This window comes from Vidua macroura, chromosome 3 (assembly GCF_024509145.1).
Source record: "Vidua macroura isolate BioBank_ID:100142 chromosome 3, ASM2450914v1, whole genome shotgun sequence".
Taxonomy (NCBI): Eukaryota; Metazoa; Chordata; class Aves; order Passeriformes; family Viduidae; genus Vidua; species Vidua macroura.
The window spans coordinates 19,415,767-19,442,433 of record NC_071573.1 but is presented as its reverse complement, the minus strand read 5'-3'; the positions used below and the strand labels follow the sequence as shown (position 1 = coordinate 19,442,433).

At 34.0% G+C, this 26,667-nt stretch overlaps 1 protein-coding gene across 5 annotated transcripts in view; it reads left to right on the top strand.

Moving 5' to 3' along the window:
• KIF6 (kinesin family member 6) overlaps window positions 1-26,667 on the top strand; it is a 159,418-nt gene that overhangs the window by 25,456 nt on the left and 107,295 nt on the right. For all 5 annotated transcript variants that reach the window (XR_008436374.1, XR_008436373.1, XM_053973890.1 and 2 more), the window contains exons 6-10: window positions 552-681; window positions 9,517-9,723; window positions 14,767-14,910; window positions 19,119-19,205; window positions 22,310-22,413. Coding sequence is in view for 3 of the 5 variants with exons in the window: in XM_053973890.1 (XP_053829865.1) it covers window positions 552-681; window positions 9,517-9,723; window positions 14,767-14,910; window positions 19,119-19,205; window positions 22,310-22,413 (672 nt within the window). In the remaining 2 variants the exon portion in view is untranslated. The remainder of the gene's footprint in view (window positions 1-551; window positions 682-9,516; window positions 9,724-14,766; window positions 14,911-19,118; window positions 19,206-22,309; window positions 22,414-26,667) is intronic.

Sequence of the window (26,667 nt, the reverse complement as noted above, 5' to 3'; positions counted from 1 at the left end):
AAAATCATTGTTGGCTTGCTTTTAATTTAAGGAAGGGATAATTTACAGTTGTAGTTACTACCATTTAAGAAAAATGAAAAGACAAATAGGCTTGACAAATGTTTCTAAAGTTATTAGAAACATGTTGACTACAGATGTGTTGATTCTGATTCCATGTATATTTGTATGCCAAAATAATGGTATGCTTTATCATCTGTGCTTGGTAATAGCAAACAAACCCTTACGCATTATTTGTTTGTGATGATTCATCTAATCTCTTACTCTTGAAATTTTACTATCTCAATAAATAAAAATCCCAGAGCTTTCTCTAAAACTTAGTTTTCTTATATTCCTTTTCTATGTGAAGTTTCATAATAAAGGAATAAAAAGGAGGTGACAGTAGAAAAAGAAATCAACATTTCCTTTAATGCGTATCATTTATTTTTCATGTTTTTTCATTATGATTTGGCTTGCGTTTTAGAGTTCATCTTTTAGGTGTGATCAAAAGTAAAGTATGAAACAACATTGCATTAAAACTCTAGTTTTCACTGTTGTTTTTATTTTGCATGTAGAAAAGTGACAATAATGGAAGACTCTGATCAAAATATTCACCTGAAAAACTTGTCTCTTCAGCAAGCAACCAATGAAGAGGAAGCCTTAAACCTACTCTTTTTGGGGGACACCAACAGAATGATTGCTGAGGTGAGATTTGCTGCTCCAGTCTTCTTAACACCACCAAAGTTAAAATGGTCAAAAACATCTCTCCTCCTCTCTCAAATTAAATGTGTATTTTAGAAGACCTTGGACATAAATTAGTATCCTCTTTTTGAGTGTATTTCCACTGTGAAATTAAATAAGCATTTCTCTGATGATAGTGTTCCATAGTGGATCTGATTAGTGGCTCTTGATGTCATAATTTACTGAAATTCAAGTAAGTAGAATACAGAAATTCTCATAAACTATAGACTTACTTTTGAATGTAGCAACATACACATGTCTGTGTATGTATCAACATACACAGACATGTAAAGATAAGAAAATATGTCCTTGCAAAATATTGTCAAACATTCCCAGTGAAATTTTTCCCTGGAAGTGTTCAACACCAGGTTGGATGGGGCCCTGAGCAACCTGTTCTAGTGGAAGGTGTCCTAACTCATGGAATGCGAGGGGACTGGGGGCTTGGAACAAGATGATCTTTAAGGTGCCTTCCAACTCAAAACATTCTATGACTAAGCACTCAATTGCCTTTGAAATACTTAATATAAGTCCCCTCTTTCTTTCCTTCTTATTACATAAACCCATGGTGTTTTGTGGAAAAGCACAAAACAAACGTCCCCCCCAACCAAACAGAGACCCCCAAAACCAAACAAATAAATCCCACCAAAACCCCAGATGGTAGTTCATAGGAAATTCAAAATAAATATGTGCCAATATTCAAGCACAAGGATAATTTTACTGATTCTGAAAAATTCAAATTAAATGTTTCCATATCTGACATCTGTAAGGTTCTTTTTTCCCTTCATGCTTAGGTATGGAATGTAAATATAAGAAGTGTATTGTAAATATAAGAAGTGTATTGTATAATGTGAGCGCTGGCAATGTGTCGTCTTTACTGCAATAGAGTTAATTCTCTTTTAGAACTTTTTGGTTTTCTTCCTCTGTATCTCCAAAAGGATATATCACAAATTATTGACGAGAGACACTTAGAGTATATGAATAGTCAGGTAGTGACTATGTTCCTGCTGGATGACCACATATACCTGGACACAAGGGAAGAAGCATTTGATTACAAAAAATAAATTGATAACACAAATACTTATTCTTTCTTAAGGATGACTATTTTAACAGTTATATTTTGAGAGGTACAAATATGTTAAGGCAAGAGATAATCAACATAAGGGCTGCTCATCAACCTGGGCATTGAGGCAAGGAACTGCTTCATGATATTGAGATAGAAAAATTGGTACTGTGTGGAGGAGAGGAACTTGAAAAAATGTAATAGAAGAGAAAAGTGTTAATCTAGAGATCTAAGAAAGAGGACTTATGACATAAAACATAACTCGTCCAGAGATCCATATTTTTAAATCTTGAGTTATGATAATACTTTCTGACTTCTGAAGATTAGAACCCTCTTAAGTAAGCTTTAAAGAAAAAGAAGCAACATGAATAAACTTAAATAGAAAAGAAAGTAAAATAAATGCTGGATTAATCTTTTTTATTGATGAGTTTGGCTGTGGAAAATTCAGATGACTGTCATGGATCACATATGAGATCTGTAGTCTCTAAAATTGCAATCTTGTGCCTTAACCCTGAATAATCCTTCTTTGAAGAGTTGGCTATTTTGAAAATAAGAATGACAGTTTAATTTCTGCATTGCCTATGCTAATGCAGTCTAACTTGTGATTTGAGGGGTGTATTTTTCCCTTATTACTGATTGTGCTAAAAAAAGAAAGTCATCACAATATTAAAAGTACTTTATAGGCAACATTTGTTCATTCATTAAATTTCAGAACCTAAGAGAACATTTATAACTTAATGCTTCTTTCCCACATGTAACTATATAGCCCAAGAAAAGGAAGAAAAAGGAAACTAATCTAGTTTGTGCAGTATTGCTTTACTAGGCAATGTAGGACTGGTCCTTTGCTCTAGTTTTGATGTGTACTACGAGTTGTGTAAATGGTAAGATGGGAGACATTTGTGCACAGACAATTCATAATGTAAAAATACAAATAGGATTTTTTTTGTCTCATATTTTGGCAGAGATCAAAACCAAAAAAAAAGTATTTTGTTGGCAGCTCTGCTGAATATAAGGACTAGATTTTTGTTTGGTTTCTGATAAAGCAGTTTCTTGATACATTTGAATACATAAGAATCTGCAGCAACAGGTTATAAAATCTGAACTGTTTTCTTATATTTTCTATCTGTTAAGACAACTTTATGATTTATTGTCTGAAATGCATGCTAAGGATTTAAAAACCAAATCTACAGTATAAGCAATTGGTAGCATCAACATCTAAAAAAGCTCCTAAGTGGAAATAAGTGTTTGGCCATTTAGGTAGTGTTCTCAAACCATTTTATTTGGGTATACTATTAATATATCTTCAGCTGAAGTGGTCTTTTCTTGTGATGGGAATCCCATATGACCTCTGCCTTTTGAAATAACATGCCTAAACTTCTGTGATTTTGAGAATTCTTAGTGTTTTTTACTATTTCCCTAAAAGCAATAGATTAAGGTAGCCTCCCAAGGATGTGCAGCAATTTCAAAACTGTAAAATCCTTTTCTGAGATTAGTATGTCTGAGGACTGTAGTTACATGTACAGTTAGAATTTATTTTTCCTCTAATTGAAAGGTGCTTTGTTTTAATGAGGAAGGAAATGTTTCAGTGCATGGTTTTATACCTGTAGCACTCCATTTTTTAAATTTGGCACAAAGTGTATATGACACAGTATTTGTTCCATCATTTAAAAAGTTTGAAATACAGTTAGGGCAATCAGTAAGCTTTTGGCAATGTTTACATGTGTTTATTTCAAGAAAGAATGAAAATGAAAGGTTTAAGGGTAGTTTTGGGGACTGACGACCTGTGAATTGAATTAATTTGATTTGTATTTATTGTACATTAATATTCTCTTGAATATATTTAGCAAGCCAGTGGTAGCATTTGACTGCATTTTTTATTGAATGAGATAGGATTTCAGTGTGTGAGCATATGAGATTAAATGTCACTTTTGACAAAAATGCATGCTATCTGGGTTAGTGCTGCAGTCTAGAAGGCATTACAACTTTCTGCTTTCCTAGGTTCCTCTTTGGTGTTAATTATTTCCACTCTGACAAACCTGTAATATTGTCTTAAGAGCACCAAATAGCATTGTTATTTCAGCACAGGTGCTTTCATTTCCATGTGTGGTAAAAAAATTCTGGTCATACATACTACTTTGAGCAGTCCTTTAAATGCTTTTGGATTTATATGGGCAAAAAGCACTACATAACATAAGATTAATAATGTCTTCAGTAGGGAATATTATTACTTTAAAAGTTACTTGAGTTTGAATGTTATCCTGTTCTAACTGTGAAACTGTACTGGTAGTAAATATGGAAAGATAAATTATTGCTTTCAGGAAGTGATTGCACCTATTCTGATCCTGATATTTTCACAGCAACAATTTTTCAATTTCAACTATGACAAGTGTACCTAAGTACAGCTGAAGAGCCCCTTCACCTGTAACATATTTAGAAAGGAAACTAAAGACATACTGGGGTCTCTCTCATCTACCAGCTATAAAGACAGCCAACTTCTTTTCTTCAGTTTGCATGTTCTTCCTTATAGCATAATTCTGTTGGAACTGGAGCTTTTATTCATTAGATAGAGATATCCATCTGAACTGTGAAATGACTGTAGCTGTCACAACATCTTCCTACAGATATCCCTCTGATTGTAGCATGAGATTGGAGAAAATTAATTTGATAGCCATCTTGGATGCTATCAGTACTTTCTTTTTTTCCCCTTGCTCTTCTTTGAAATGTTCAGAGGCAAAAAAAAAAAAAACCTTAAGAAGAAAAAGAAGCATTCCTTAAAAGAAAATTTTGTACCTTTTACTGAGACACGTTCTCCAAAAACTCTGAACACTCAGAATCAGCCTCTCTTTATTCATTGGCTAGTTGCTAATTCCCTCATACCTTTCCAGTGGAATCTTTTCTTCCTTGAATCAAAATATTTAGACAGCAGAAGAACATGATTTTCCTGTATGAGTTGCCAAGTGGAGATGGTTTGCAATATGGGCTTAACTGCATTTATCACCTGCAAAATTATTTTGTCCCAGTGGTCCTGAACTCTTTAATGTATTATCTCTGTCAGAGTGTTTTGGCAGCCATACTTAACACATTATTCTTCCAGATAGTAGCAGCTTCTGTTAGTCTAGTGGTGATTTTCAAACAGCTTTTCATATGTCTTTGTCCTATTTAAGAAACTTTCTTTTTCTTAAGTCCTTAATCCTTAAGAATGCTATTTAGACCTGTAGCATCCCTTTTTGGCTATTTTTTGTGAAAACATTTATAATAGCAGCTGCAACAAATACAGGATTTAGGAAATACATAAATTCCTGTATAAGGAAGAATTCCTGCAGTGTTTCGCTGACTTAAGATGGGTAAGAATTAGATTAAGATAGACAACTTAGGTTCCAGTAAGTTTTTGGATGGTTCTTGACCTTGTATTCCTTGACAGAAATATCCAACTCAGAAGTTTCTTCCAGTATGGCTGTAATGTAGATTCTCATTTAAGTAGAATCCATCTTCTTGCAACCATTGTATAAATAGATGTAGTAGTTAAAGTCACAAAGCTTCTATGCAATTTATTTAATTTCAGCAGACACAGGTATATTTTTGTCCTGGAAAAAAAACAAAACTGGCTTCTATGGCTTGAAATACACCTTGTACATATTTTCCACGATCAAATGAAGTGCTGATGCTTTACCAAGTCAATGTTATTGAATTTGTCCTTTACCATGCCAGAAATGGGCAGCAATAGATGACCTGGCATTAAGTCCTTTGTAGTGTTCACGTGATATCACAAAGCATCTGAAGTCTGCTTATGTGGTTTATGATGTCACAGAATTCCTGGAAAAAATTATTCTTTGTAAGTAACTGCCGCTCATCAGTTGTTCTATATATAACTCTCACAATAGCAACCATCTGCTGAGAACCAGGCCACTCCCCTCTTTCTTTTTTTTTCCTTCATCACATCAAATTAGTGTTAGGATGATTTCATATACATATGGTTTGAATACTACTAACAAAGCCAAAATGAACTCTGAAAACCACCAAAGGAACATTTTAGTAGGCTCGGAGACACTGTCCAGAAAATGGTATTTGTTTTCTGTTTTCAAACTTTCTAAACAGCTGAATGGTGATACTCAGAAGTTTTATATGTAAGATAACAACCAAATAGTAAAAGAAAAGGCTTGTTCTTGGACTAGAGATGCCAGCACATCATCATTTCTATTGTGTGCTGTGCATCTACTTGTGTGGTAAAAGTAGCTAAGTGTGAGAGGATAATGAAATTAACGTTTCATGGTCGCATCCCATTTAACAGGTTAAATTTTTATTGCTTTATGCTTTCTGCAAGAGTTCTAACAGAGCTTCCTATATATGGGAACTCTAAAGCAGAGATAGAATCCTATTGCAGAAAGGAATATTGGTGTCTTGATTAAGCCATGTTTCTACTCTGAAGAAGGATTTCACAAAAATACCAGTGTGGGATTCTAGCCAGTGACTTCTAAATCAGCTTCATTAATTTTTTTTTATTTACATGGAGAAAAAAAAGCTGTGAAGAGAAAAGCAATGGAATTCCTAATGGCTAGTCCAGCCAAATCTACTTGGAACACTCAAAATAAAGTTGTAGCTAGTGTATCAGAATAGATAATAAAAACCTGTAGAGCAAATATTGCCATGTGCTGTTTGGAACTCAGAGTCCTGAAATTATGTTCTTTTAGGATTTGAATTTTTTTTTTGCCTCTGTTGGTATTAAATGGGTGTGACTAAAAGCCCTTTTTGAAATAGATATAGTTTTGCTGCAGTGTGAATCTCAAGTTTGCTTAACAATACTTATTCAGAAGTATGATTATTTCTTCAGCTTCTGTCATAGCAACATTTGCTTTGTGCTTCCACCTGTACTGATACTTAGTCTGGCTTAGGCTTGTCTGCAGTATAGTGTGACTGATGCCATCTCTGTAGTGCAAAATGTGCCTAAATATCAATTCTGTCAAAGAGAATGTCCTTAAATATTAATTCTGTTGTGGATTTTTAGCTGGAAAAAAAAATCCAGTCCTGCTTCACAGAGCTGCAAATAAAAAAGTCATAGCTGTCCTAGTAAAATAAGTGAAGCTGGCTCTGATAATTCATGGAATCAGAATTGCTGAATAGAGTACGTTTTCACAGCATATAACTTTTTCTTAGTATAACTGCATTTTAAGTTTGGGAGTGTTTTCTTGTTTGACACCTTTCCCTCAGCCTGTTTATTTTCATCCCAACACTACAACTCACTTCCTCTTCATTTGCCCAGCATCACCTCTGAGGACAACATAGCATGTGACTGCACGCTGTTCATTTCACAGGATCATGAATTCTAAAATTCTTCATCTGTATAGACTAATGATCAAAAATTTTTTTCCCTCTCCCTCTGAGCTTCCCTGTATTAGGTAAAGCAGCCCCCCAAAAAAATACTGCAAAGGCTGAAATTTCCTCACAGAATTTTCACCAACAGCTACAAGTGTATGCTATTTCTGCGCACTACCTACTTCTTCACATCCAGTATGCTGTCATTTTCAGGTATTCTGCCACAGTTGTTTTCTATAGGTGTGCTGTGGCTGAATCAAGAAACTATTCAGGTTAAATATCTATAGTATACTGGGTTTTTTTAGTTGGTTTTGTTGGGTTTTTTTGTTTGTTTGTTTGTTTTTTGAGGATCAGTTCCCAAAACCCATTTAGTTGTGCTGGCACTATTAAGGCTTTAAAAAAAAAGGGGAACTTGGAGACAATTGAACCAAATGATCCATATTATTCCTGTTAAAGGACTCTTCAGCTTGTAGTCTTTCTTTTAAGAGCTATCCTTTCTGGATTAATAAGAAAACATCTTCAGGACCTGCAATTGGCAGGCCATTTTAACATTTGTGGTGTTGTATGGTAAGGCAAGGCAGATTATGTAAAAAAAAAAAGGCAATATGTTGATATAGCTGGTCTGAACCACAGGATAGATCTACATAAAAAATTACTGCAGAATAACAGAGGAATAAAGTAGAGACCAGAGATTAATGTAGACAGTATAACTAGCATGTTTCTATTACTTTTTTCAGCGGCTATAAATAAATATAGATTTAGTTGCCGACTCCATAATATTGATTTATTATTTTACTACTCTGTTTTTTGTGGGGTCAGCATTTATGTCCTGAAAAGAATGTAGTCATACTTGTTATAGTTTATGAATAAAAATACTATCTGTATGCTAAACCTTTAATCTCCATATATAATATCAAGCTTTAGCTATTTATGAAATGAGGATTATGTAGAATAATTTTAGATTTAAGTTTCTAACAGTACCTTGATACAACTAAACCAAAGGTGCTTTAGATGCTTAAAGATATTTTATATGTTTTTTAATAAAAATACATATGTGATGGCATATGATCATTTAAAATATAAAGTTAAATAACTGAGAGCTGTTTAAAACTTTTGGTTCTGTATTTCAAATATATTGAGAAAACATCTGAAGTGATGCTAAGACTGCTCATTTCTAAAAATTGACCGAGACTTTCTGTGTTTTAAATTAAGGAAGTGTGGCTGTAGTTATTCCCAAAAAAATACATTTAAAGCCAAACATTTTATGAAAACTCTCTCATGCCACCTAAAAATCTGATATTAATTTTGCCAAGCAGAATTTTTTCATATAAGTAATAATGCAGAAGTCTAAAGCCTTATGGGGAGTCCTAGTCCTTGTTACTCTAGTAGCTATCTATTGGAAAAAAAAATAAGTTGATGTACCAATGAAGAAATTAATAAGTTCTCAGAGATCAGCATTCAGTAACTTTCCCTCCAGTCAAGCTGCCCTTTTCTAGTATTCCTCAAGTATTAAGGCCACTTGTTTTGCTGATGTTAGGGGATTTTGGACCAACCTTAAATGCTTACAGTACAATTTTGTCCAGATTAAAATTATCCAAGTATTTTTCTAGAATATGAATGCCAGGTAAATCCTTTTGGGTTCTTTTTGCATGTTCATTACAGGTCCAATAGCTAAAAAATGACATATGTGAGTTTGCGGGCCCCAAGTTGGGCAACTCTCTGGGGCTCCCCTGGCAGGGGAGACCCTCCTGGAGCAGTTCTGTGTCAGGAACAAGAGACACATTGGACTTTTTTGGTCTTCAGCTTCTGTTTATTGTTACCTTATCAAAACTTCAGCACGCCGTCTGCACCAGACTCTGCGTGCATGAAAAGCAACACAAAAATGGCTATCTCTTGTTACAAGGTTTTTTAAGTCTAATCAAAAACTAAGCTACCCAATTAAGAAGTGACATCTAAATTATTTTCCTTTCTAACACAATAACTGACCCCTAAAGACCCACAATGCGGATTTTTCTACCCAATCACAAGATACCACTGAACCCAAGAAGAAGAAGGAAGAAGAAGAAAGGAACTCAAGACAACACCCTATATCCTCCATCTTGAACCCATCTATAACATACTAAAAATCCTAAAACCTAAATTTCTCACCCATGTGACATACTACACTACTATCTGCAATCTCTACAATCTGTTTCACACTTTTGTAGTTTCTTGTTTACCTTGAGACTTTGGAAGTTTTCTCCATGAATGAGGGTCAAATTCAGTGCTCCCCTGGGGGTCAGGACACCCCAGAGCAGACAGAGAAATATTCCCAGTGCCCTGGGTTTCCACAGGGATAGATTATTTCAGTTGCCAGATTACTGAGCTATAAAAAGCTATATTTATTTATCCACTGAACACTGAGAGTTCTTTTTTTCCTGTCACTGTAGACACCAATGAATCAAGCCTCAAGCCGATCTCACTGCATTTTCACGATTCACATCTCCAGCAAGGAACCTGGATCTGCAGTGATCCGACGCTCCAAGTTGCATTTAGTAGACCTTGCTGGATCAGAACGTGTTGCAAAGACTGGAATTGGAGGCCACTTACTGACAGAAGCCAAATATATCAACTTGTCATTACATTATTTGGAACAGGTAAAATTGAAAAAAAGTAAAACATTTCTCCCTTTACTAAATTCCTGTTTAACAATGTGGAATGTTTTGGAAAACTTTATTCCAGTATTTACTTAGTCTTAGGATATTTATTGCATGGTTTTCTAAATCATTGAATTGGTATGTCTTCCTTTAAAATAAAATATTTTAATTTAGGGCAAACTTAACAATTAAGCAGTAAGATTATAGTAGGTATACAGGGTAGTATTTCCAAAATAGTTTTCTTGTTTTCTTTGGAATACTAAAGATGTTTACAAGATTTCAGCTATGTTTCTCCTAAAAATATGCTTCATAATCTTCTTCCCCTTCCACACCTGGGATCAGGATGTATCACTGAAAATAACGTGTTTGAGCTTTATTTGATTCAAACATTGTAATATGGTAAATTATTGGGCTGTTCTCTCATGTGTTGTTTTATTCCTCTATCAATTTAAATCTTTGATCTTTTTGAGACAGAAGTTATCATTGGTAATGTATTTATGGATTGACTGCCATAACTGGATTTATACCAATAGTACTCATAGATGCAGTATAATAATATGCAAATAAATATTGTTATTATTATTACTGTTATTCTTGTTATTATTAAATCTCCACAAAGCTTTGCCATTCAGCTGTTACTAAAAAGATTTAGCCTCATAATTTAAGGTGTACTAAAGTCCCTATCCTTCTTTCACTGTTGCTTTTTGGTTTTCCCCTTTGGAGAAGTCAAATATTGAGCAAATAGATTGCTCCTAACTAACCTTATTCATTTAAAAAAATAAAAAAAAAAAAACCCCAAAAAAATACCACTTCAGCAGCAGGAGTGAAAGGAAACTTCGGAGATTTCCAGTAAAAATATTTGGTTAATTATGATGATTATTATTAATAATATGTGTTTTACAATAATTAGATAATTATTAAATTAATTATTAAAACAATTATTTAATACTATATTTAAAAAATATTTTAAGGCTTTAATATACATCTCTCTCTGATCCACCATGATGTTTTATATGGTTGATGTTTATGATGCTTAGCAGGTTAGAGTAAGAAACACTTGGCAATGAAAGAAATCTCTTTTGTGAATGCTGTGCTATTAAGTTGCAATCACTGAAGATTTTCAAGTGTCCATTTCAGATCCTGCACCTGTAAGAAAAATTAATTTCTTCCTAAGACTGAATATTTAATATTGTTTTAACAGTACAGCAAACACTGTTCCTGTTGCTAGAAATTAATTATTTTGGGAATTCTGATGGACAATACAGTATTTTCTCCTAAGGCGTCTTTAAAAATTTTTATGTAGAAACAAAGCAGGTCTGTGAGGCTGTCATTTAGGGTGACAATTAAGGAGGATAGGGAGAAGAAAAAAGGCTTAACTCTAAAATTCAAATCTGTACTTTGCCTTACAGTACAGGTGCCGTTTATTAAAATATACTTTTGAGGAGATCATAAAACCTGAAAATTTTGTGGGTGTGTATATGTGAAAATTCTTTATAATAATGATTAGCGAATATAACTCTTCTACTTGCTGGGAAGAATATTTTTCAGCTGGGAGTTACATGTTTTTCTGTTAACAAAAACTAATCTCTTGGATTTCGTTTAATTTATGATCAGGGATATTTCATCTGTCAAAAGAAGAAGCTTAAAGTACAGCAGGTGGCAGTCAGTCATTTACTATCACATCAGATTTTTTCCATGCTGCTCATTTGTTTAAATTTTACCTTGAAGATTAATGTCTGTATTTGAGTTGTACTCAAGGGAAGTGATAAAGATCAGTGACTCTAAAATGGACGTCTTCAGAACCATAAAAATTATACTCATGATCTTCTTTATTTACTTATTTATTGTATGATTTTTATGTATCTAGCAGGGAAAAATATTATTTTTCTATGCATCTTTTAATTCCTATTTTAGAGAAATACTGTTGGAAATAGGCATGTTGGATTCTGTCTGGGATTGTGTATCAAATGTAAGGTTTTCTAATATTGAATAAAAGTCCATCAAAGACAGTAAAAATATGGTTTTTCCTCAAATCTGTGGGAATTGAACCATTCAATTCTGAACTTGCAGTGAATAATATTAAAGTGCACAAATACCTCAAAATCAGCTTATTTAAATTCTCAACTCTTTAGCTATCTATTGGTAGTCTAGTGTTGATTTTGAAATACTAGTGTTGCCATTTTGAAATACTTTTCACAGTAAAATAGTCAAATTATTTGTATTGAGATGACAGTAAGAATACAGTTCTGTGTTACCACACTTGATCTACTTGTTAAATATCCACAGTTAAAAAAGTCTTCAAACAAATCCACTGCACTTTTACTCCAAGCAGCCTCTAGATCTAGAGAAAAACGAAGATAGTTTTATGCAGCTGGTCTGAAATGATAGCAGGAATTTGGAAGTCCTTAGTACTGTATCTGGGTAGCTTTTATTGTCTGAGATGTACAAGTGCATTCTGGAATTACAACTGCAATGTAACTGTGCATAACAATGTAGATGTTCCATTATGATAGAAATATAGAGGATCCTGGACCAAATTTAGAGTTGCAAATTAAGTTATAGTGCCATGTGATTTGACACTATGATGGAATTATTTCCCCAAGAAAACCCAGGTTATAATGCTCTCATTGCTTTAACAAATGTGTTTGTTAACTGTCTTCTAACATGTGTTCCATTTACAGAATGTTGAATGATTTTATCCATTAATGGATGGTTGCTGCCCAAATTTACCAAAGGGGTTTTTTAATAGTTTGTTTGTTTGGGTTGTTTTTTGTTTTGTTTGTTTTTTTTTTTTTTTTTTGCTTTGTTTTGTTGGTTGGTTGTTTTTTTTCTGCAAAGACCACAGTTTAATGTTCTAAACTCCACTGGAAGTGGGAAGTAGGATGGAAACAAAAAGAAGCCTTCTGAAGCAGGAATATGGCTTCAGAGCATGTGATACCCTAAACAGCAGCTAGAGGTGTACCTGACAGCTCTGTTTCTGCAAGTGATGCACACCAAAATGCCCATCTCTTGAGGATTCTCTGAGAACATGATGGCATGAGATACTGGTGCAAATCTGTTCCTTGCACAAAGGATGTGGACGGAGACAGGGACTCTTGGGCACACTTAAGATCATGTCAGAATCACTTGCAAGACTTGCACTTTCTGTTGTGCTAACAGTGTTTCCACATGTGTCAGTGGAGTTATTTGTGAGTGATTGTACCTGTGAGTACAATTGTACCTGTGAGTACAAACAAGTTATTTGTGAGTGATTGATGTTTCATATAGGATTCACTTTTACAAAAAGTGACAAGAGTTCTGACAGCAGCTAGAGCTTAAAGTAGTTTGTTTGATCCACTCAAAATGTAACTTTCTGCTTTAGTGGCATTGTTAAGCTAAAAATTACAGGTATTAAAAAACATCTTTTTATATCTAAAGGATAATAACACCTTCTTTAATGAGACAATTTTCTGATTATCACATTTGGTGCCTCTTAGAGAATCCAGGTTCAGCTTCTATGCAGGTGGTCTTTGTAACTTTGTCAAAGTATATTACTTCCTTCTCCTTCAGATTCTCCTCTTTCTATTCCAGATTACTTGATTGGATTGTAAAGATTGATTTAGTGATTAAGATGAATTTTTACTAATGGGACTTTAGACTAAAACAGTTTGTGTTATGGGACTGTCACATGACAGTGCAATGAGTTCTGCATTGTGATTGCTGGTCACAGCTTTTCAGCGTTAGTGTGAGAGGGTTCAGATTCTAACTGGGCTGCTGACTTCCTGCATGGACTTCAGAAAAAATTAACTTCCCCATAACAATGTTGCCATTTTTAATGGAAATAACATATCTTCTCTCTGACTCTTTTCTCATCTTGTCTATTCTGATTATAGTCTCTGTGTAGAAGAGGCAGGGAATGTGGTTATTAATGTATGTGCCAGACTACTGTGAGGTTTCTATGCAATATTATAAAGCTATAAAGCTTTAACATGTTTCTATATAACAAGTTGTAACATATGAGATTTGAAAACCTTGATCCAGGAATGGGTTTCCAGATTCCTTTACAAAACAGTAATTTTCTTATCATGCATTTGTGTCTCTCAGGGCTGCCAGTGTATGATTTATAGTTTTAACTTTCTGAAGACCATTAAGAGAAACTAATGCCACAAAAAAGTCGCTACTAAATTTTCTAATATAGCGATTTTTTTAATTGTAGCATAAACAAAATATACACTGATATGTAACATTTATTAAAGAAAAACCAACTCCTAATCATTTAGGAGAGCTTGCACAACTCATATAGCTAAAGTTTTTCAGTACAGTGCTTGGCTGGATAACAGTTCACATCTTTTATATCACAGGACATGACAGGGTAATCTAGCTTTTTATTTAATAATTAGGTCCCATAATGTAAACAGCTGAGGAGGGAAACTGAGAATAGTAGGTGTACAATTTCCTTTTTGGCCTAGGCATATATATTCTAAACTGAATCATTTCTTTCCAGCCGTACATTGTAATCATGCACTCTTTTATTTGTGCTTTGCTTTCCAAGACATTTTCTCAGAAATAAATGTATTGGCCTATGTAAGTAGTGCATGTTTTAAGAATGTGTAATTTTTAAAGCATGCTTTAGTAAATATTGAGGAAGTTTTTACTTTAATACTATCCATATTTTGTAGTCATTACAAAAAAGTATGAGGAAGATTTTCATTAAGTTCCTGTGTCTTAGGAAAATCTGTGGGTTTGAGTTTATCATGTTCGGTTTCCATGTTGCTGAAAGACTGTAAGGCTAGGGCATGATAAAATTTAATGTATTTGGTCTTTCAGGTCCAGCTCCTACAGAGACATATAAACATACTGAAATTTAACTTGGAATTCTTTCAATAAAGCCAGTGGGTTTGCAGCTAACAGTGGGGTGCATAAGCATCCCAGTTCTGTTGTGTCAAAAGTTCCTGAGCAGATTGGATTTGTTCTTCATATGTTTTATATGTTGGATATGTTCTTTATGTTTCAAACATTAGGAGACATATAAATTTAAATCTTTTATTTTTGCTATTGTTTCAGGTAATAATTGCCCTTGCAGAGAAAAACCGGTCCCACATTCCTTACCGAAACTCTATGATGACCTCAGTGCTAAGAGACAGCCTGGGAGGAAACTGCATGACTACCATGATAGCAATGCTTGCTATGGACAAAAGAAACATAGATGTATGTTATTTCTATCTTGAACAAAAACCTTGTCACTTCTCTATAGATCCTGCTCTTTTGATTCTTAATATAGTTAAAAATTGAAGTGTGTAAGCTTTTATTCTTATCCTTTTAAAAGGACATTTTAATTTTGTTTCTAGGAGATAATTTAGAATAGAAATAGATAATCAGTTAAAATTACTGTAGGATAAAAACAAATCCTTTAGAAAAAATGTGCTTTTCTTTATGTAATCTCAAGTCAAGCAGCAGTTGGGAAATGACTTGCACCTAGTAATGAACTACTCTTTTTTTCAATTTACTGATTTCCTGGTGAATAAATTTTTGAGTTATAAAAGTGCATTTCCACTGAAAACCTTGGCAGAACTTCTGTTAGACTTCTTTGGAGTCAAGATTTTATAGATTATGGTAGACAAATGGAGAGTTCACTAGGAAAGAAAGGGAATTTGGGGGGGGTAGTTTAGGATTTATGGAAATTTTTCAAATATTTTGTGTCCTGTCACCAATTTCCTGCACTGGAATTATGTGTAGTGATGTCTTCTCTTTTTTTACAAATAGGTCTGTAGTTTTTATCAAAGGGCTGTAGTGAATGGGGTTACATCTGTCTGGAGACTGATCAGCAATGATATTCCTCAAGGTTCAGTTCCAGGGCCAGTTCTGTTCAATACATTCATCAATGATCTGGATACAGGAGTTGAACGGCCCATTAGCAAGTTTGCTGATGATACCAAACTGGGAGATGCTGTTGATTCTCTTGAGGGACAGAAGGCCTTGCAGAGGAATCTAGATATATTGGAGCATTAGACTGTGGTTAATAGGATGAAATTTAACAAGAGTTCTGCACTTATAGTGGAGTAATGCCCAACACAAGCATAACTTGGGAGACCAGTGGATGGAAAGCAGCCCTGCAGAAATGGATCCAGGGGTGCTGGTCAGATAAGCAGTGAGCCCAAGCACCCAAGAGGGTGCCACATCCTGGGATGCATCAAACAGCACAACCAGCAGGTCAAAAGAGGTGTGATTATCCTGCTCTCTGCCGTTCTCACCTTGAGCACTGTGTGCAGTTCTGGGCCCCACAGGTTAAGAAGGATGTGAAGATCCTTGAGTACAGCCAGAGGAGGGCAACAAAGCTGACTAAAGTTTGGAAAAAAATGTCCTGTGAGGAGCAACTGAGGAAATTTGGGCTTGTCTAGTTTGGGGCAAAGAAGGCTGAGGATGACCTCATTCCTCTCTGCATCCCCCTGTGGAGGGAAAGTGGAGAGGGAAGTTTTGAGCTCTTCTCTCTGGTACCTAGTGATAGGATGTGTGTAGTTCAAAGATATGCCTGGGGACATAGGTTTCTCAAAGATATGTTCAGGCTAGACATTAGGAAGCATTTCTTTGAGAGGATGGTCAAACACTGGACCAGGCTGAAGAGGTGGTTGATGCCTCAAGCCTGTCAGTGTTTAAGAGGTGTTTGGACAATGCCCTGAACAACATGCTTTAACTTGGTCAGGCAGTTGGACAAGCTGATCATTGTAGGACTCTTCCAACTGAAATAGTCTAGTCTATTTTATACTAGAACATGTAGCAATGTGAGTATATAGAACACTGCTCAAAGCCACTTATAATCTATTTCCTGCTTTTCCTAACATAAAAGCATTCTAATATGAATAAACAAGAAAAGAAAAACTATTTAGTCTAAGACTGTTTTCTGAAATACAGTGGAAAATATTATACTCAAACCATACTTCATCTAGTTGTAGACTTTTCCTTTAGAAAAGTGGACTTTGCTATTAAATGAAAACGTATTGTTCAGACTTGCAAACATAATTATGCAAACATATTGTCTGGTTACAAAGGCAGCTGGGTAAGTTTGTTAATTTTATTTTAAGCTCTGTGAGATCAGAAGCCTTTCATATATCAATTCATCAGGTGTATCTCACACTGTGTTCTAGATTTCTATTTTGGAAATATTTAGATCAAGCAATTATCCAGAACAAGCTATGAAAATTTTCATGTTCTTGCTTTAATGTATACTATTTACACAACAGATATTATTCTTCAGTCCTCCCAAAAATAAAATAAAGCAAAAAAAAAAAACAAAACAAAAATAAAACCAAAAAAAAAAAAAAAACCACCACCAAAAAAACCCAAAAACGAAAAGCAAGCAAGCAAAAAAAACCCAACACCAACAAAACAACTTGCTCCCCAAAACCTGAAATGTCCAAATAATAAAGGTGGATGATAAGCTAATATGTCTGAATACTATAAAAAGATAAGTAAATTGCTAATCATCACAAAATGCCAGAATTAGGATAGGTGTATGAGTCATTATCCATAGCTATGTTAGGGTTGCATGTTGGTTTGTTTTTTCCATTGGGTGCACATTTCACTCACAAACAATGCACAAGATAGAACTACCCACAGTATGAATTGAAGTTGTATAATAAAAGCCACTTTCTGAAGGACCTAGTGTTGTTTCTTGTAATGAAAACAATGAAGCAGAAAATTCAGAGTGAGAAAGGGCGCTCATATGAAGAGGACAAATAGATTATTATCCTAGATAACTAAATTATATTCCTACTTCTACCAATGAGTTTGTACAGAATTTCTTAAGTCACTATGTCAGATTTTTTGTGCTAGTTTTTTGGAGTGCTTGGATGAAGATGTTGATTCTGAATTGTAGATACATTACTCAATATAGCTGTAACTGAAGCAGAATGGAAGCGGTTTTGAACAGCAGATCACAAAATGACAACTATTGAGTATAACATTTTGGTACTTTTGAATTCAGTTTCCATTCTGTTAAGTGTAATCATTCCACATATTTGCAGCAAAAAAGGTTAATTGATTAATTCTTGTAAAGCCCTGAGGTGCTGCACACTAAACAGGGCTAAGAAATCCAGTGGAAATGTATGCATGTGTACTGTATATAAAACTGTACTTACTATACATATAGAACTTAATTAAAATCACATTGGCTGATCATCATTGCTAAGGAAAAGCAGAGGCAGACATAGAGCCCAAGAGCCCAACAGTGTGCAATTCTCTTAATTCTAAGGCCTTCCTTTCCTTTCCACAGTATGTACTGTGTCTTTAGCAAGAATCATCTTTCCTCATGTAACCTTTATTCAGGGTTCCAAAGCAAAACCTCCAAGCACTTAAGGAGACAGAAGTTGCGTGGAAAAAGGTGAATGAACATAAATCTTCAGCTGGTATTTTCTTATATTGGAGGACTGAAAACTACGGAATTACTTCCATTCTGAAAATCAGTTCTGTTACAGTAGTGTATTAAATTAGGGTCTCTGGTACAAATTCTCTTTTAAATGCAGGCTGCCATATCCCATAAGGGTTTATCATACAGTTTCTCAAGCATCATTTGAATTTCTAAGAGTATTGCTGCCTGGCATTCTATGTTTTATTACTTGACTGAACTGGAGATAATTGCTGTGTTTTTTTCATTAAATATATGTCTTATAGCAGGGTCTGGCATTTAAATATAAGCTGATATGGAATGTGAGAACAATATATATCAGCATCTTTGCTTTGTCTCTGTGCACTAGATGGGAGTACACAAAGACTATCACAGAGTTTCCCCAACAAACTCAATCTTGTATCTTTTCTTGTTCTGCCTTTCATTCTTGCTGATCCCTGTCTTCGCTCATCTGACAGATTTTTATCTGGTATCACAGCTCCCCTGTATGCTTCTCAGTTTCAAGTCTCCTAGCTTGTTTCTCAGTAGTGCTGGATTTCCACTATTCTTCCCTCCATCTTTTTTTCCTAGCTCCTTTTACATAAATTACCTAGTCCCGTTTTCACCAAAAAACCAACCAACCAACCAAAACCAAAATAACAACAACAAAAACGCGACTTCTATTAATTTTCTCTTTTTCTCGTCATTCAAAGGTTATTGTCTTCTGAGTAGCATGACTTTGTTATCCTACAGTTCCAGCTGGGGACTTACCTGAAACACAGTTTGTCAGGGGATAAACTGTATTTGTAAAATATGTCCTGATTTAACAGTTGTATGTGCTCCTGTCATTAATATGCTAACCTAATTTCCCTTTAATATTGTTACTTTGGAATGGGAAATGATAGAATATTTCTGTAATATACTCAAAAAATGGAAATATAGTTTAATGGCTTCATTAGAAGTCTGGCTACTTACCTGGTGCAAAGGTAATTGGAATTCTCTCCTCTCTCTCATTTTTTTAAATTTTTTCTTCCAGGAATCTATATCAACCTGCAGATTTGCACAGCGAGTTGCTCTTATTAAGAATGAAGCAGTTCTTAATGAAGAAATTGACCCCAGATTGGTGAGAACTGTCTGGGGAAGAGGGAAGGAGATTCCTTGGTTTAAGTTTTATTAATCAATAGCAGTCAAAGTGATGTTGGGGATTTTATACTGAAACGTCCCATTAAATTGTTTTCAGATGCAAGCTCCAACTTTTTTTCTTTAAAATAACTGACACTTTAACTTTTTTTCTTTTGGATGCAATTATATTTAAGTGGATCTTTATCAAATCTCTAAAGGCTTTCTCAATTCTTAAAGCATCAAGGAGAAATGGTCACTTTCATTATCATCTTAGTGTTCTTTTTTTAATGTAATAATTCCTAAATCATAGTCACAGATCATTTGGTGGTTCTAAAACTCTAAGAATGTACTAAGATTGCTAGTTGCTTCATGAAGGCACACAGCTACACTGAAACAATTTGTATATTCAAAAGCTGAGAAATATACCAAGTCCTTCATGGAAATTGATTCAAGGAATATTTTAGATAAGAAGAAAGAACTCTGTAAAGTTACCATTAGCAAAAAAAGAGGGAAACAAGCAAAGGAGACAGAAATAGCTAATTATGAAGCTAGTGATTTTGTTCATTGTTACTTGATGGTAATTAGCATATTTCAGTTACTGTTAATAATTGTGCCTTTATTTTTTATTGTCTCTTCTTCTTGACTTTCAAAGGGAATAGATGATCCTTGTCAGGTTTTCAGCTGGTTTTCTTTTTCATTGTTATTATTTTTATTTTTCTTTGCAAGCAGTTTCTAACAACAATAGTATCACAGAGTTCTAAAAAAAGGCAAAAAAACCCCAAACCAATAGGCATTGAACAATTTCTTTATTTCTGTCTGTTCTCTTTTCTACATAGACTTTCTAGTAGCAAATCATGCAAAACATTTCTTCCGTGGCCACAGAAAGCTTTGATTGAGGTAAAGCACATGCAGGCTTCTGAACATTTACTACATCCTGTGGAGCTATACTCCACGAGTTTGGTATGTCTCGCTCTGCAGGATCATTTAGCAAGTAAAGCAAAAGTGGACACATGAGAGTTAGAAAACCATCCCCTCTGGTGGAAAAGGCAGGGGAACACAAGTACTTTGAATTTATATGGCCCTGTGCTCATTATGGAATTTGTTGCCTATCCTAAGTATATTCCCAGGGTGCAACCCTATTATTCAAAGTGCTGGATTTTAGACTTTCTTCATAAAAATAAAATTTTTTTGTAATAAAATAATATTAATTTTATGAAACATAAAAATACAATTTATTGTCAATATCTATCATCTGTGAGTTGAATGCATGCTTTATAAAGGGGGTTCACAATACCTCTTGGTGGATCTAAGTCAGTTTGTTGTGTAAACTTTATTCTTCATAATGGAGTATTCCTGACATTTTATCTTACCAAGAAAATAAATTTGTACCTGTTGTACTTTTAAGTGACTCATCTTTGAACCTCTCTCACTCATGGCTAAAGGACATAATTTAAACTGAAAACCAGGGTCTTGAATTAAACGTGATCTCTTCTGGTGTTCATGTAAAAATAGAAATTAAGTTATTTTTCTTCTGTAGATTTTTGTTTGTCTTAATAATATTTGAAAATGAATCTTCTATCCGTCTTGAAATTGGGATTTCTGTTGTTGTCAGATTGAAGCTAATCATCCTAACAAATTTGAACATTGAACAGAAATGTTACTGTGATTCAACTGTCTACCATTTTCCACTCCAGCACCAAATTTAATTTTATTGACTCAGCAGCTGGCCACAAACTACATCAGAGTGTGGCACTAGAATGGGGCAACATAAAATTAGGGTAAAATGTTTGGCCTGCAACATCCTCTAAGCGTTCTTACAATTTCTCTAACACTCATAATTTTAATAGACTATTAAATAAAATAGTATGTTAGACTTTCATACTTTATTGTAAAAAAACCATAACTTTATTGTAAAAATACCCTGTAAACTATAGGTTTAGAGTTAAAAGAAGTAATCATATGCACATTTAAAATAATTTGATTTTCAAAGTAAAAACTTAGGAAGTTATAATAAAATTTATCGATTAAAAGAAATAGAAATGTTTGAAGGAGCTTTAATATCCAGTGTCATTGATTTCTTTCTCATTACTGGGAAGTAATGAGAATCATTACTGGGAAGTAATGATTACTGAGAATCTCATTACTGGGAAGTGGATGCAATCAAAACTGATTTATTTTCCTTAAAAACATTCTTCTTTTGGAAACTTATTTTGCATATGGAATCAGTGTATGCAAATCCACCTAAAAATATCACTGGCCTACTGATGCATTTGAGCCATATAAAGGGAGGTTTCATTAAATGATCAACCATAAAGTGTCCAAGAATGCACTCATTCATATCTTAGGCTTAGGTATTTGCATATTGCCCTGCTTTACAACTTGGCTTTGAGAGTTTAATGATTTGTAAAATTTGGTTTTATACAGACATTTATTCCCAAAGTGCAAATTCTGACAATGACTTCCTAGAATTTAAATATCTAGTTAAGTTTTCCATGTAATATTATCACATTACTATTGATTAATACAATTTCATTTCATTATGTTGCTTTATGCCATCAGTTTGTTGCTAGCAACTGATGCATCCTACAAGTATAGCATACAGTAATTCCAATAATAGTGAAATGCCATATGAAAAAGAAAAAAAGGTAGAGATTAAAATTGATATTGCTTTGAAATTTCTGTTTCTATAAGGGAAGGCAAAAAAATCACTTTTGTTGTGTAGTTGCCTTACTCTAACAAAGATGTCAGTTCTTAAATGTGTTTTCACTATTAAGAGGCAAAACTAATGAGTCAGAAAAACTTTTTATTGCTATGTTAAATAATATTTCTCTTTTGCAAAATATCTTTTGAACTCTTTCTGTACAGCCAAGTATTCTAACACAGGAATTTACTGTATTTGGAAGACTTTTCTTGGGGTTATAAATGGAAAAAGAGAAAAAAAAGCTGCTTCGTGCATTAAAGGCATTTTGACAGTTTTTAGAAAAGACATATTTTTTAAAAAAGGAGAAAACTAAATTATATTTACCTAAACTCAACCTTCTACTGAAAAAAATCATAAACTATTAATTTGTAGGTAATGCTTGGTTTATGCCTTGCTGTTTGCAGATGATTGTCCAGCTGAAAAAGGAGATTCAGGATTTGAAGGATGAGTTGGCGCTGGTGACTGGCAAGCAAAGAGCATCGGAGCTTTCCCAAGAAGAGCTACTTCAGTAATGTCTCTACACTGTTTTCATTTTCTTCTTTCATTATTATACTTTTCATCAATTTCTTTATTGGCATAAATATTTAAATTCATTTCAGAGTTTTAAACTTCCTTGTGAATAATAAAGTGGCGTTAGGTGCTAGTTTAGAATGGCAGATTTCCATGAAAAGCTCTATGAGGCTGCTGGCTGTGTTTTTGCAGCCTCAGCACTGAGGAAGTGAAGTAAACGCAAAGGATGGGGATGCCTGTCAAATGCCAGGCAAAAAGAAGTGTTGTATAATAGGGCAGAATGAAAAACAGTCGCTCTCAAAACTGGATATGCAATCTGAGTAGATTTCAAAAAATATTCCTGTGCTATGTATCCCACTGCAGCATTAGTTTGACATGAACCAAAAGAAATCTCGCATTTCGAATCCACAATTAATCAATGTCTTGAAAGCCAAATAGTCCTTTTTTTTTTAACTGAACATGCTGTTGAAATATTCTATTAATTCATGTAAATATTGTAACATTCTGTAGCTTTTGGTAACAGATGAGTACAGCATATAGAAACTTTCTAAATATGATGTATTTACTCAGGTCTAAATGTTCACAATAACTGATTTCAATTTCTAGGCTTGAAAAATTGAGTCTGTAGTATGGACCTATTTAATTACTGTACCTCAAGTCTATAAAGAAAGAAATAGCTGCCTAATTTTGTTTGATTAGTACGTTAACAGTACTAATTTCTCAAGGGACTGCTCCAGAGGACAACTACCAGGGCTAACAATTTCCACTGACATACAGGAGAGTCTAGAGACATGAGGACAAGCTGCTACGTTGAACCTTGAATTTCTCATGTAGATTGTTGTCATTATTATTTACATCAGCAGATATCAGTATATTCTCCTAACCAGAAATGTCCCCGCAGTTCCTATGGACTTAATATATATTTATCATCTGCCCAAACACGAGAGTCAAATGCACAAATAACATTGCAGATTAGCACTAGGCTAGCCATAGAAAGAAAAGTACCTTTCTTTTTCATTATATGCAGAATTAAATGCTGTTATTAGTTAGTTTCTTTTTACCCTGACAGAAAGTGTAAAAAGAAGCCTTTTTAATCTTCAAAAGATGACTGACTTCCAGTGATTTTGTGCAGACATACTTAAATAATCTATATGTTGATTTAAATAAGTGCTTTCAATGAATTGTTGTAAAAAAACTGTCACATTAATTTTCCACTGTGGTCTTGTTTGCTGCTTACTTTGTATAGAGAAACTGGGGTTTTGAAAATGGTTTGGGTTTTCTAAGACCACAGTCACAAATCTTATTTCCTAAGATTTTTACCTTTTTGCCATGGAAACGGCAGTCTTATAAATAGGAATAGGTTATAAATAGTAATGGATTAATGGTTGATTAAATTTTTCATTATGATTATGCAAAGGAAAACTAGGAATGTACTATCTGCGTACAATTGCATTATAGCATACATCTGGGAGGCCTGATTTCAGAAATGTGACTAAAAAGTGTATTAATGTTTTTCCTTTTTATCTACGTGGCACAATACATAGTGCATTACACTATCAGAAAAGGTTTCTTCTGAGCTCATAACAAGGAATTTTGCATCTCATTACTCCAGAAAGAAGCAGGGTGTAGACTTTTATGAGTTTCTACCTGTATTAAGTCACATAATGATAAATAACTTTCAAGGACCTCAGCTACATTAGGTCAGTGCAAAATTTTAATGTTTCTAAATTTATAATTTATTTATATTTATTCAGGCTCATGTAGCACATGTGTTCGTTGTTTCAAAATTAAGTTCTTTCTTGGAACAAAAGCTGTGGAATTAAAATATAGAAGAGCACTTAAGTACTGCTGACTGGGATATAGCAATTTTCCTGAGGATCAATACTAAACAAGAAGGGCCTCAAACAGTTAACCTCATCAGCCATCAATGCCATACAATAACATTTTTCAGGGACTGTTTTCTTAATATGTTTTAAAGTGAAAAAAAAATTGGATATATAGAATTTTTTCAAACAGAGAGGCAAAGAATGCTAGAGAATAACTGTCACATACATGAGTCAGACTGGCTTGTTAGTGCTTTGGGCTGCAGTTGAATGGGAATGTTGAAAGCTAAGTGAATCTTTTCTACAACAATTCAAGGGAAGAAAAATACCAAATGTCAGGGTTTATAAGTTTTACAATTGTCTGTGTTCATGCAAACAGAGTGCTCACAGATAAACAACTGGATGCAGCTCAACGACCCAAATGAAAATATAATGAAATTATACTGTAAAAGCCACTACTTCAATGAAAGTATCTTTTTGTGGTTTTGAACATTTATACTTTTTGAGCTTGCTTTCATATGGCAATAACATTTGTGACCATGCTGATTTACATGACTGAGCTTGAGGTCCATAAATGTTCTGAGCATTTATGACAATCAGCAGACAACATCTAAGTGTTCTGTCTCCAGTTAGAATCTATCAACACATAACAGCAAATCTCCATGACAGTTCTGTTTACTGGGACTGGCCATCTGAATTTGGAGCTACTCATTTTCTGGAGAGTTTGTACACATTAAAGAATAAATATACAAGTGAGTAGTCCAAACAGAAGTATGGACCTGGATGATGGCTGATAAAATCATGATTGACTATTACTGGAAAATGTCTATGTTGGGATTTGCATCTGGTTTTGCATCTATAATGAAACCTAAATAATATTATTTATCAGGAGCCATACAGATCAGTTTGTTATGACAGGGAGAAGAAGAAAAGAAACATGGTATAGGTGATAATGCAACATACACTGTTGTGCTTTATTTCAAGTGGCCACCCAAGAATGATTCTTAAGGCACTAGTATTGTAGGGGATTATTTTATTATTATGCTTTTTATTATTGATGCTTTTCTTAAATGTCAGAGAGGAAAGTCTAATTAAGGTCATTATGGATTTCAAATACTACTTAGACATTTTTGCTTACTTAGGATATCTTCTGTTTAAACTTAAACTATATCTCACCATGCATGTGTATATATATCTATGTAAATAATTCAAGTTTATATAGTTCTTTTCCAAATTCTTAGACTTTGACTGAAGTCTAACTGTGGTTAACTTTATTGCAAATAATTGACTAGTAAGGAGAACTGTTAGAAAGGATAGTCTTATACTTTGAATGTGTTTTAATTTTTCTTTTTTTGATTCATCATACGTATTTTAACAGAGGTCACAGCAAAACTGATCTGCTGAAAGTATTCTGATCCTGGGATTTTTTTTAATTCTTTAATGCTGAGTACAGGTGGTCAAAGGTACAATACATGTCAGTGAAAACCTTCATGCACTGAGTACACATTTATTGGTTTTGCTCCACACAACACTTTATCTCAGGCACTTTTCAGTAGAAGGCAGATGCCAAAATGAAACCAAGTTCAGTGGTGCATGTGTAGTAGATCCAATATTTTTTAGTCTAACACAATGCTTATGGTATTGCATAGATTTTTTTGCTCTCTACATGTGTTGCAGGAGCTAGGTGTCAGTGATTGCCCAGGAAATAAGTGTTAATAATATGTGAAAATTATATTTTGTATGTTTCTTGACTTACTAAGTCAAGAAATGCCGAACATTTCTTGCAACAATGGGCTTCATTCCACTTGTTTACATTCAGAGCATTCCCAAGGAAATTGGTGGGCTACTCAATGCAGTTGGAATTGCTAAATATTTGCAGGTAGTATATTAATAAGCTGGTTTTCATTTTTTATTGTTTGTTTTCCTCAAAAATCAAAATTCTTCAGGGATTAATTTTAATTTTTTTTTCATTTAATGGAAGGAAAAAATCTGTCAAATAGGCTTTCCTCATATTTGCTATAATGTCATGCTACCATTCACTAAGTTTAAAACAAAATGGAAAACAAATGCTCTTGACTTTTTTTGGGAATGGTAAATTATAATATGATGCACCTTATCAGTTGTGTGACTAAAGCTACAGCTGTCTGGATTTCAGAATTCTGTGTTAAATGGTGAGCATTTTCATTACTGGGTCATATTTTTGATTTTATTAGTTTGTTCTCATAAATGTAAACATAAATTAATTCTTCTGCTCTCGTTTTGTTTATCTAAAAAGCAAGGCTTAAAAAATTCAGCTAGACTCCATAAGTGGTTCAGAATGTAGTTAGTAAAATACTTCCAAAATGTGAATTGCTTGCTTTGGATCTTACCTTCTATTTCCTCAGCAGTAAAAGGCTGATCTAAATATTTCTTTGAGCTGAAGAATTAGT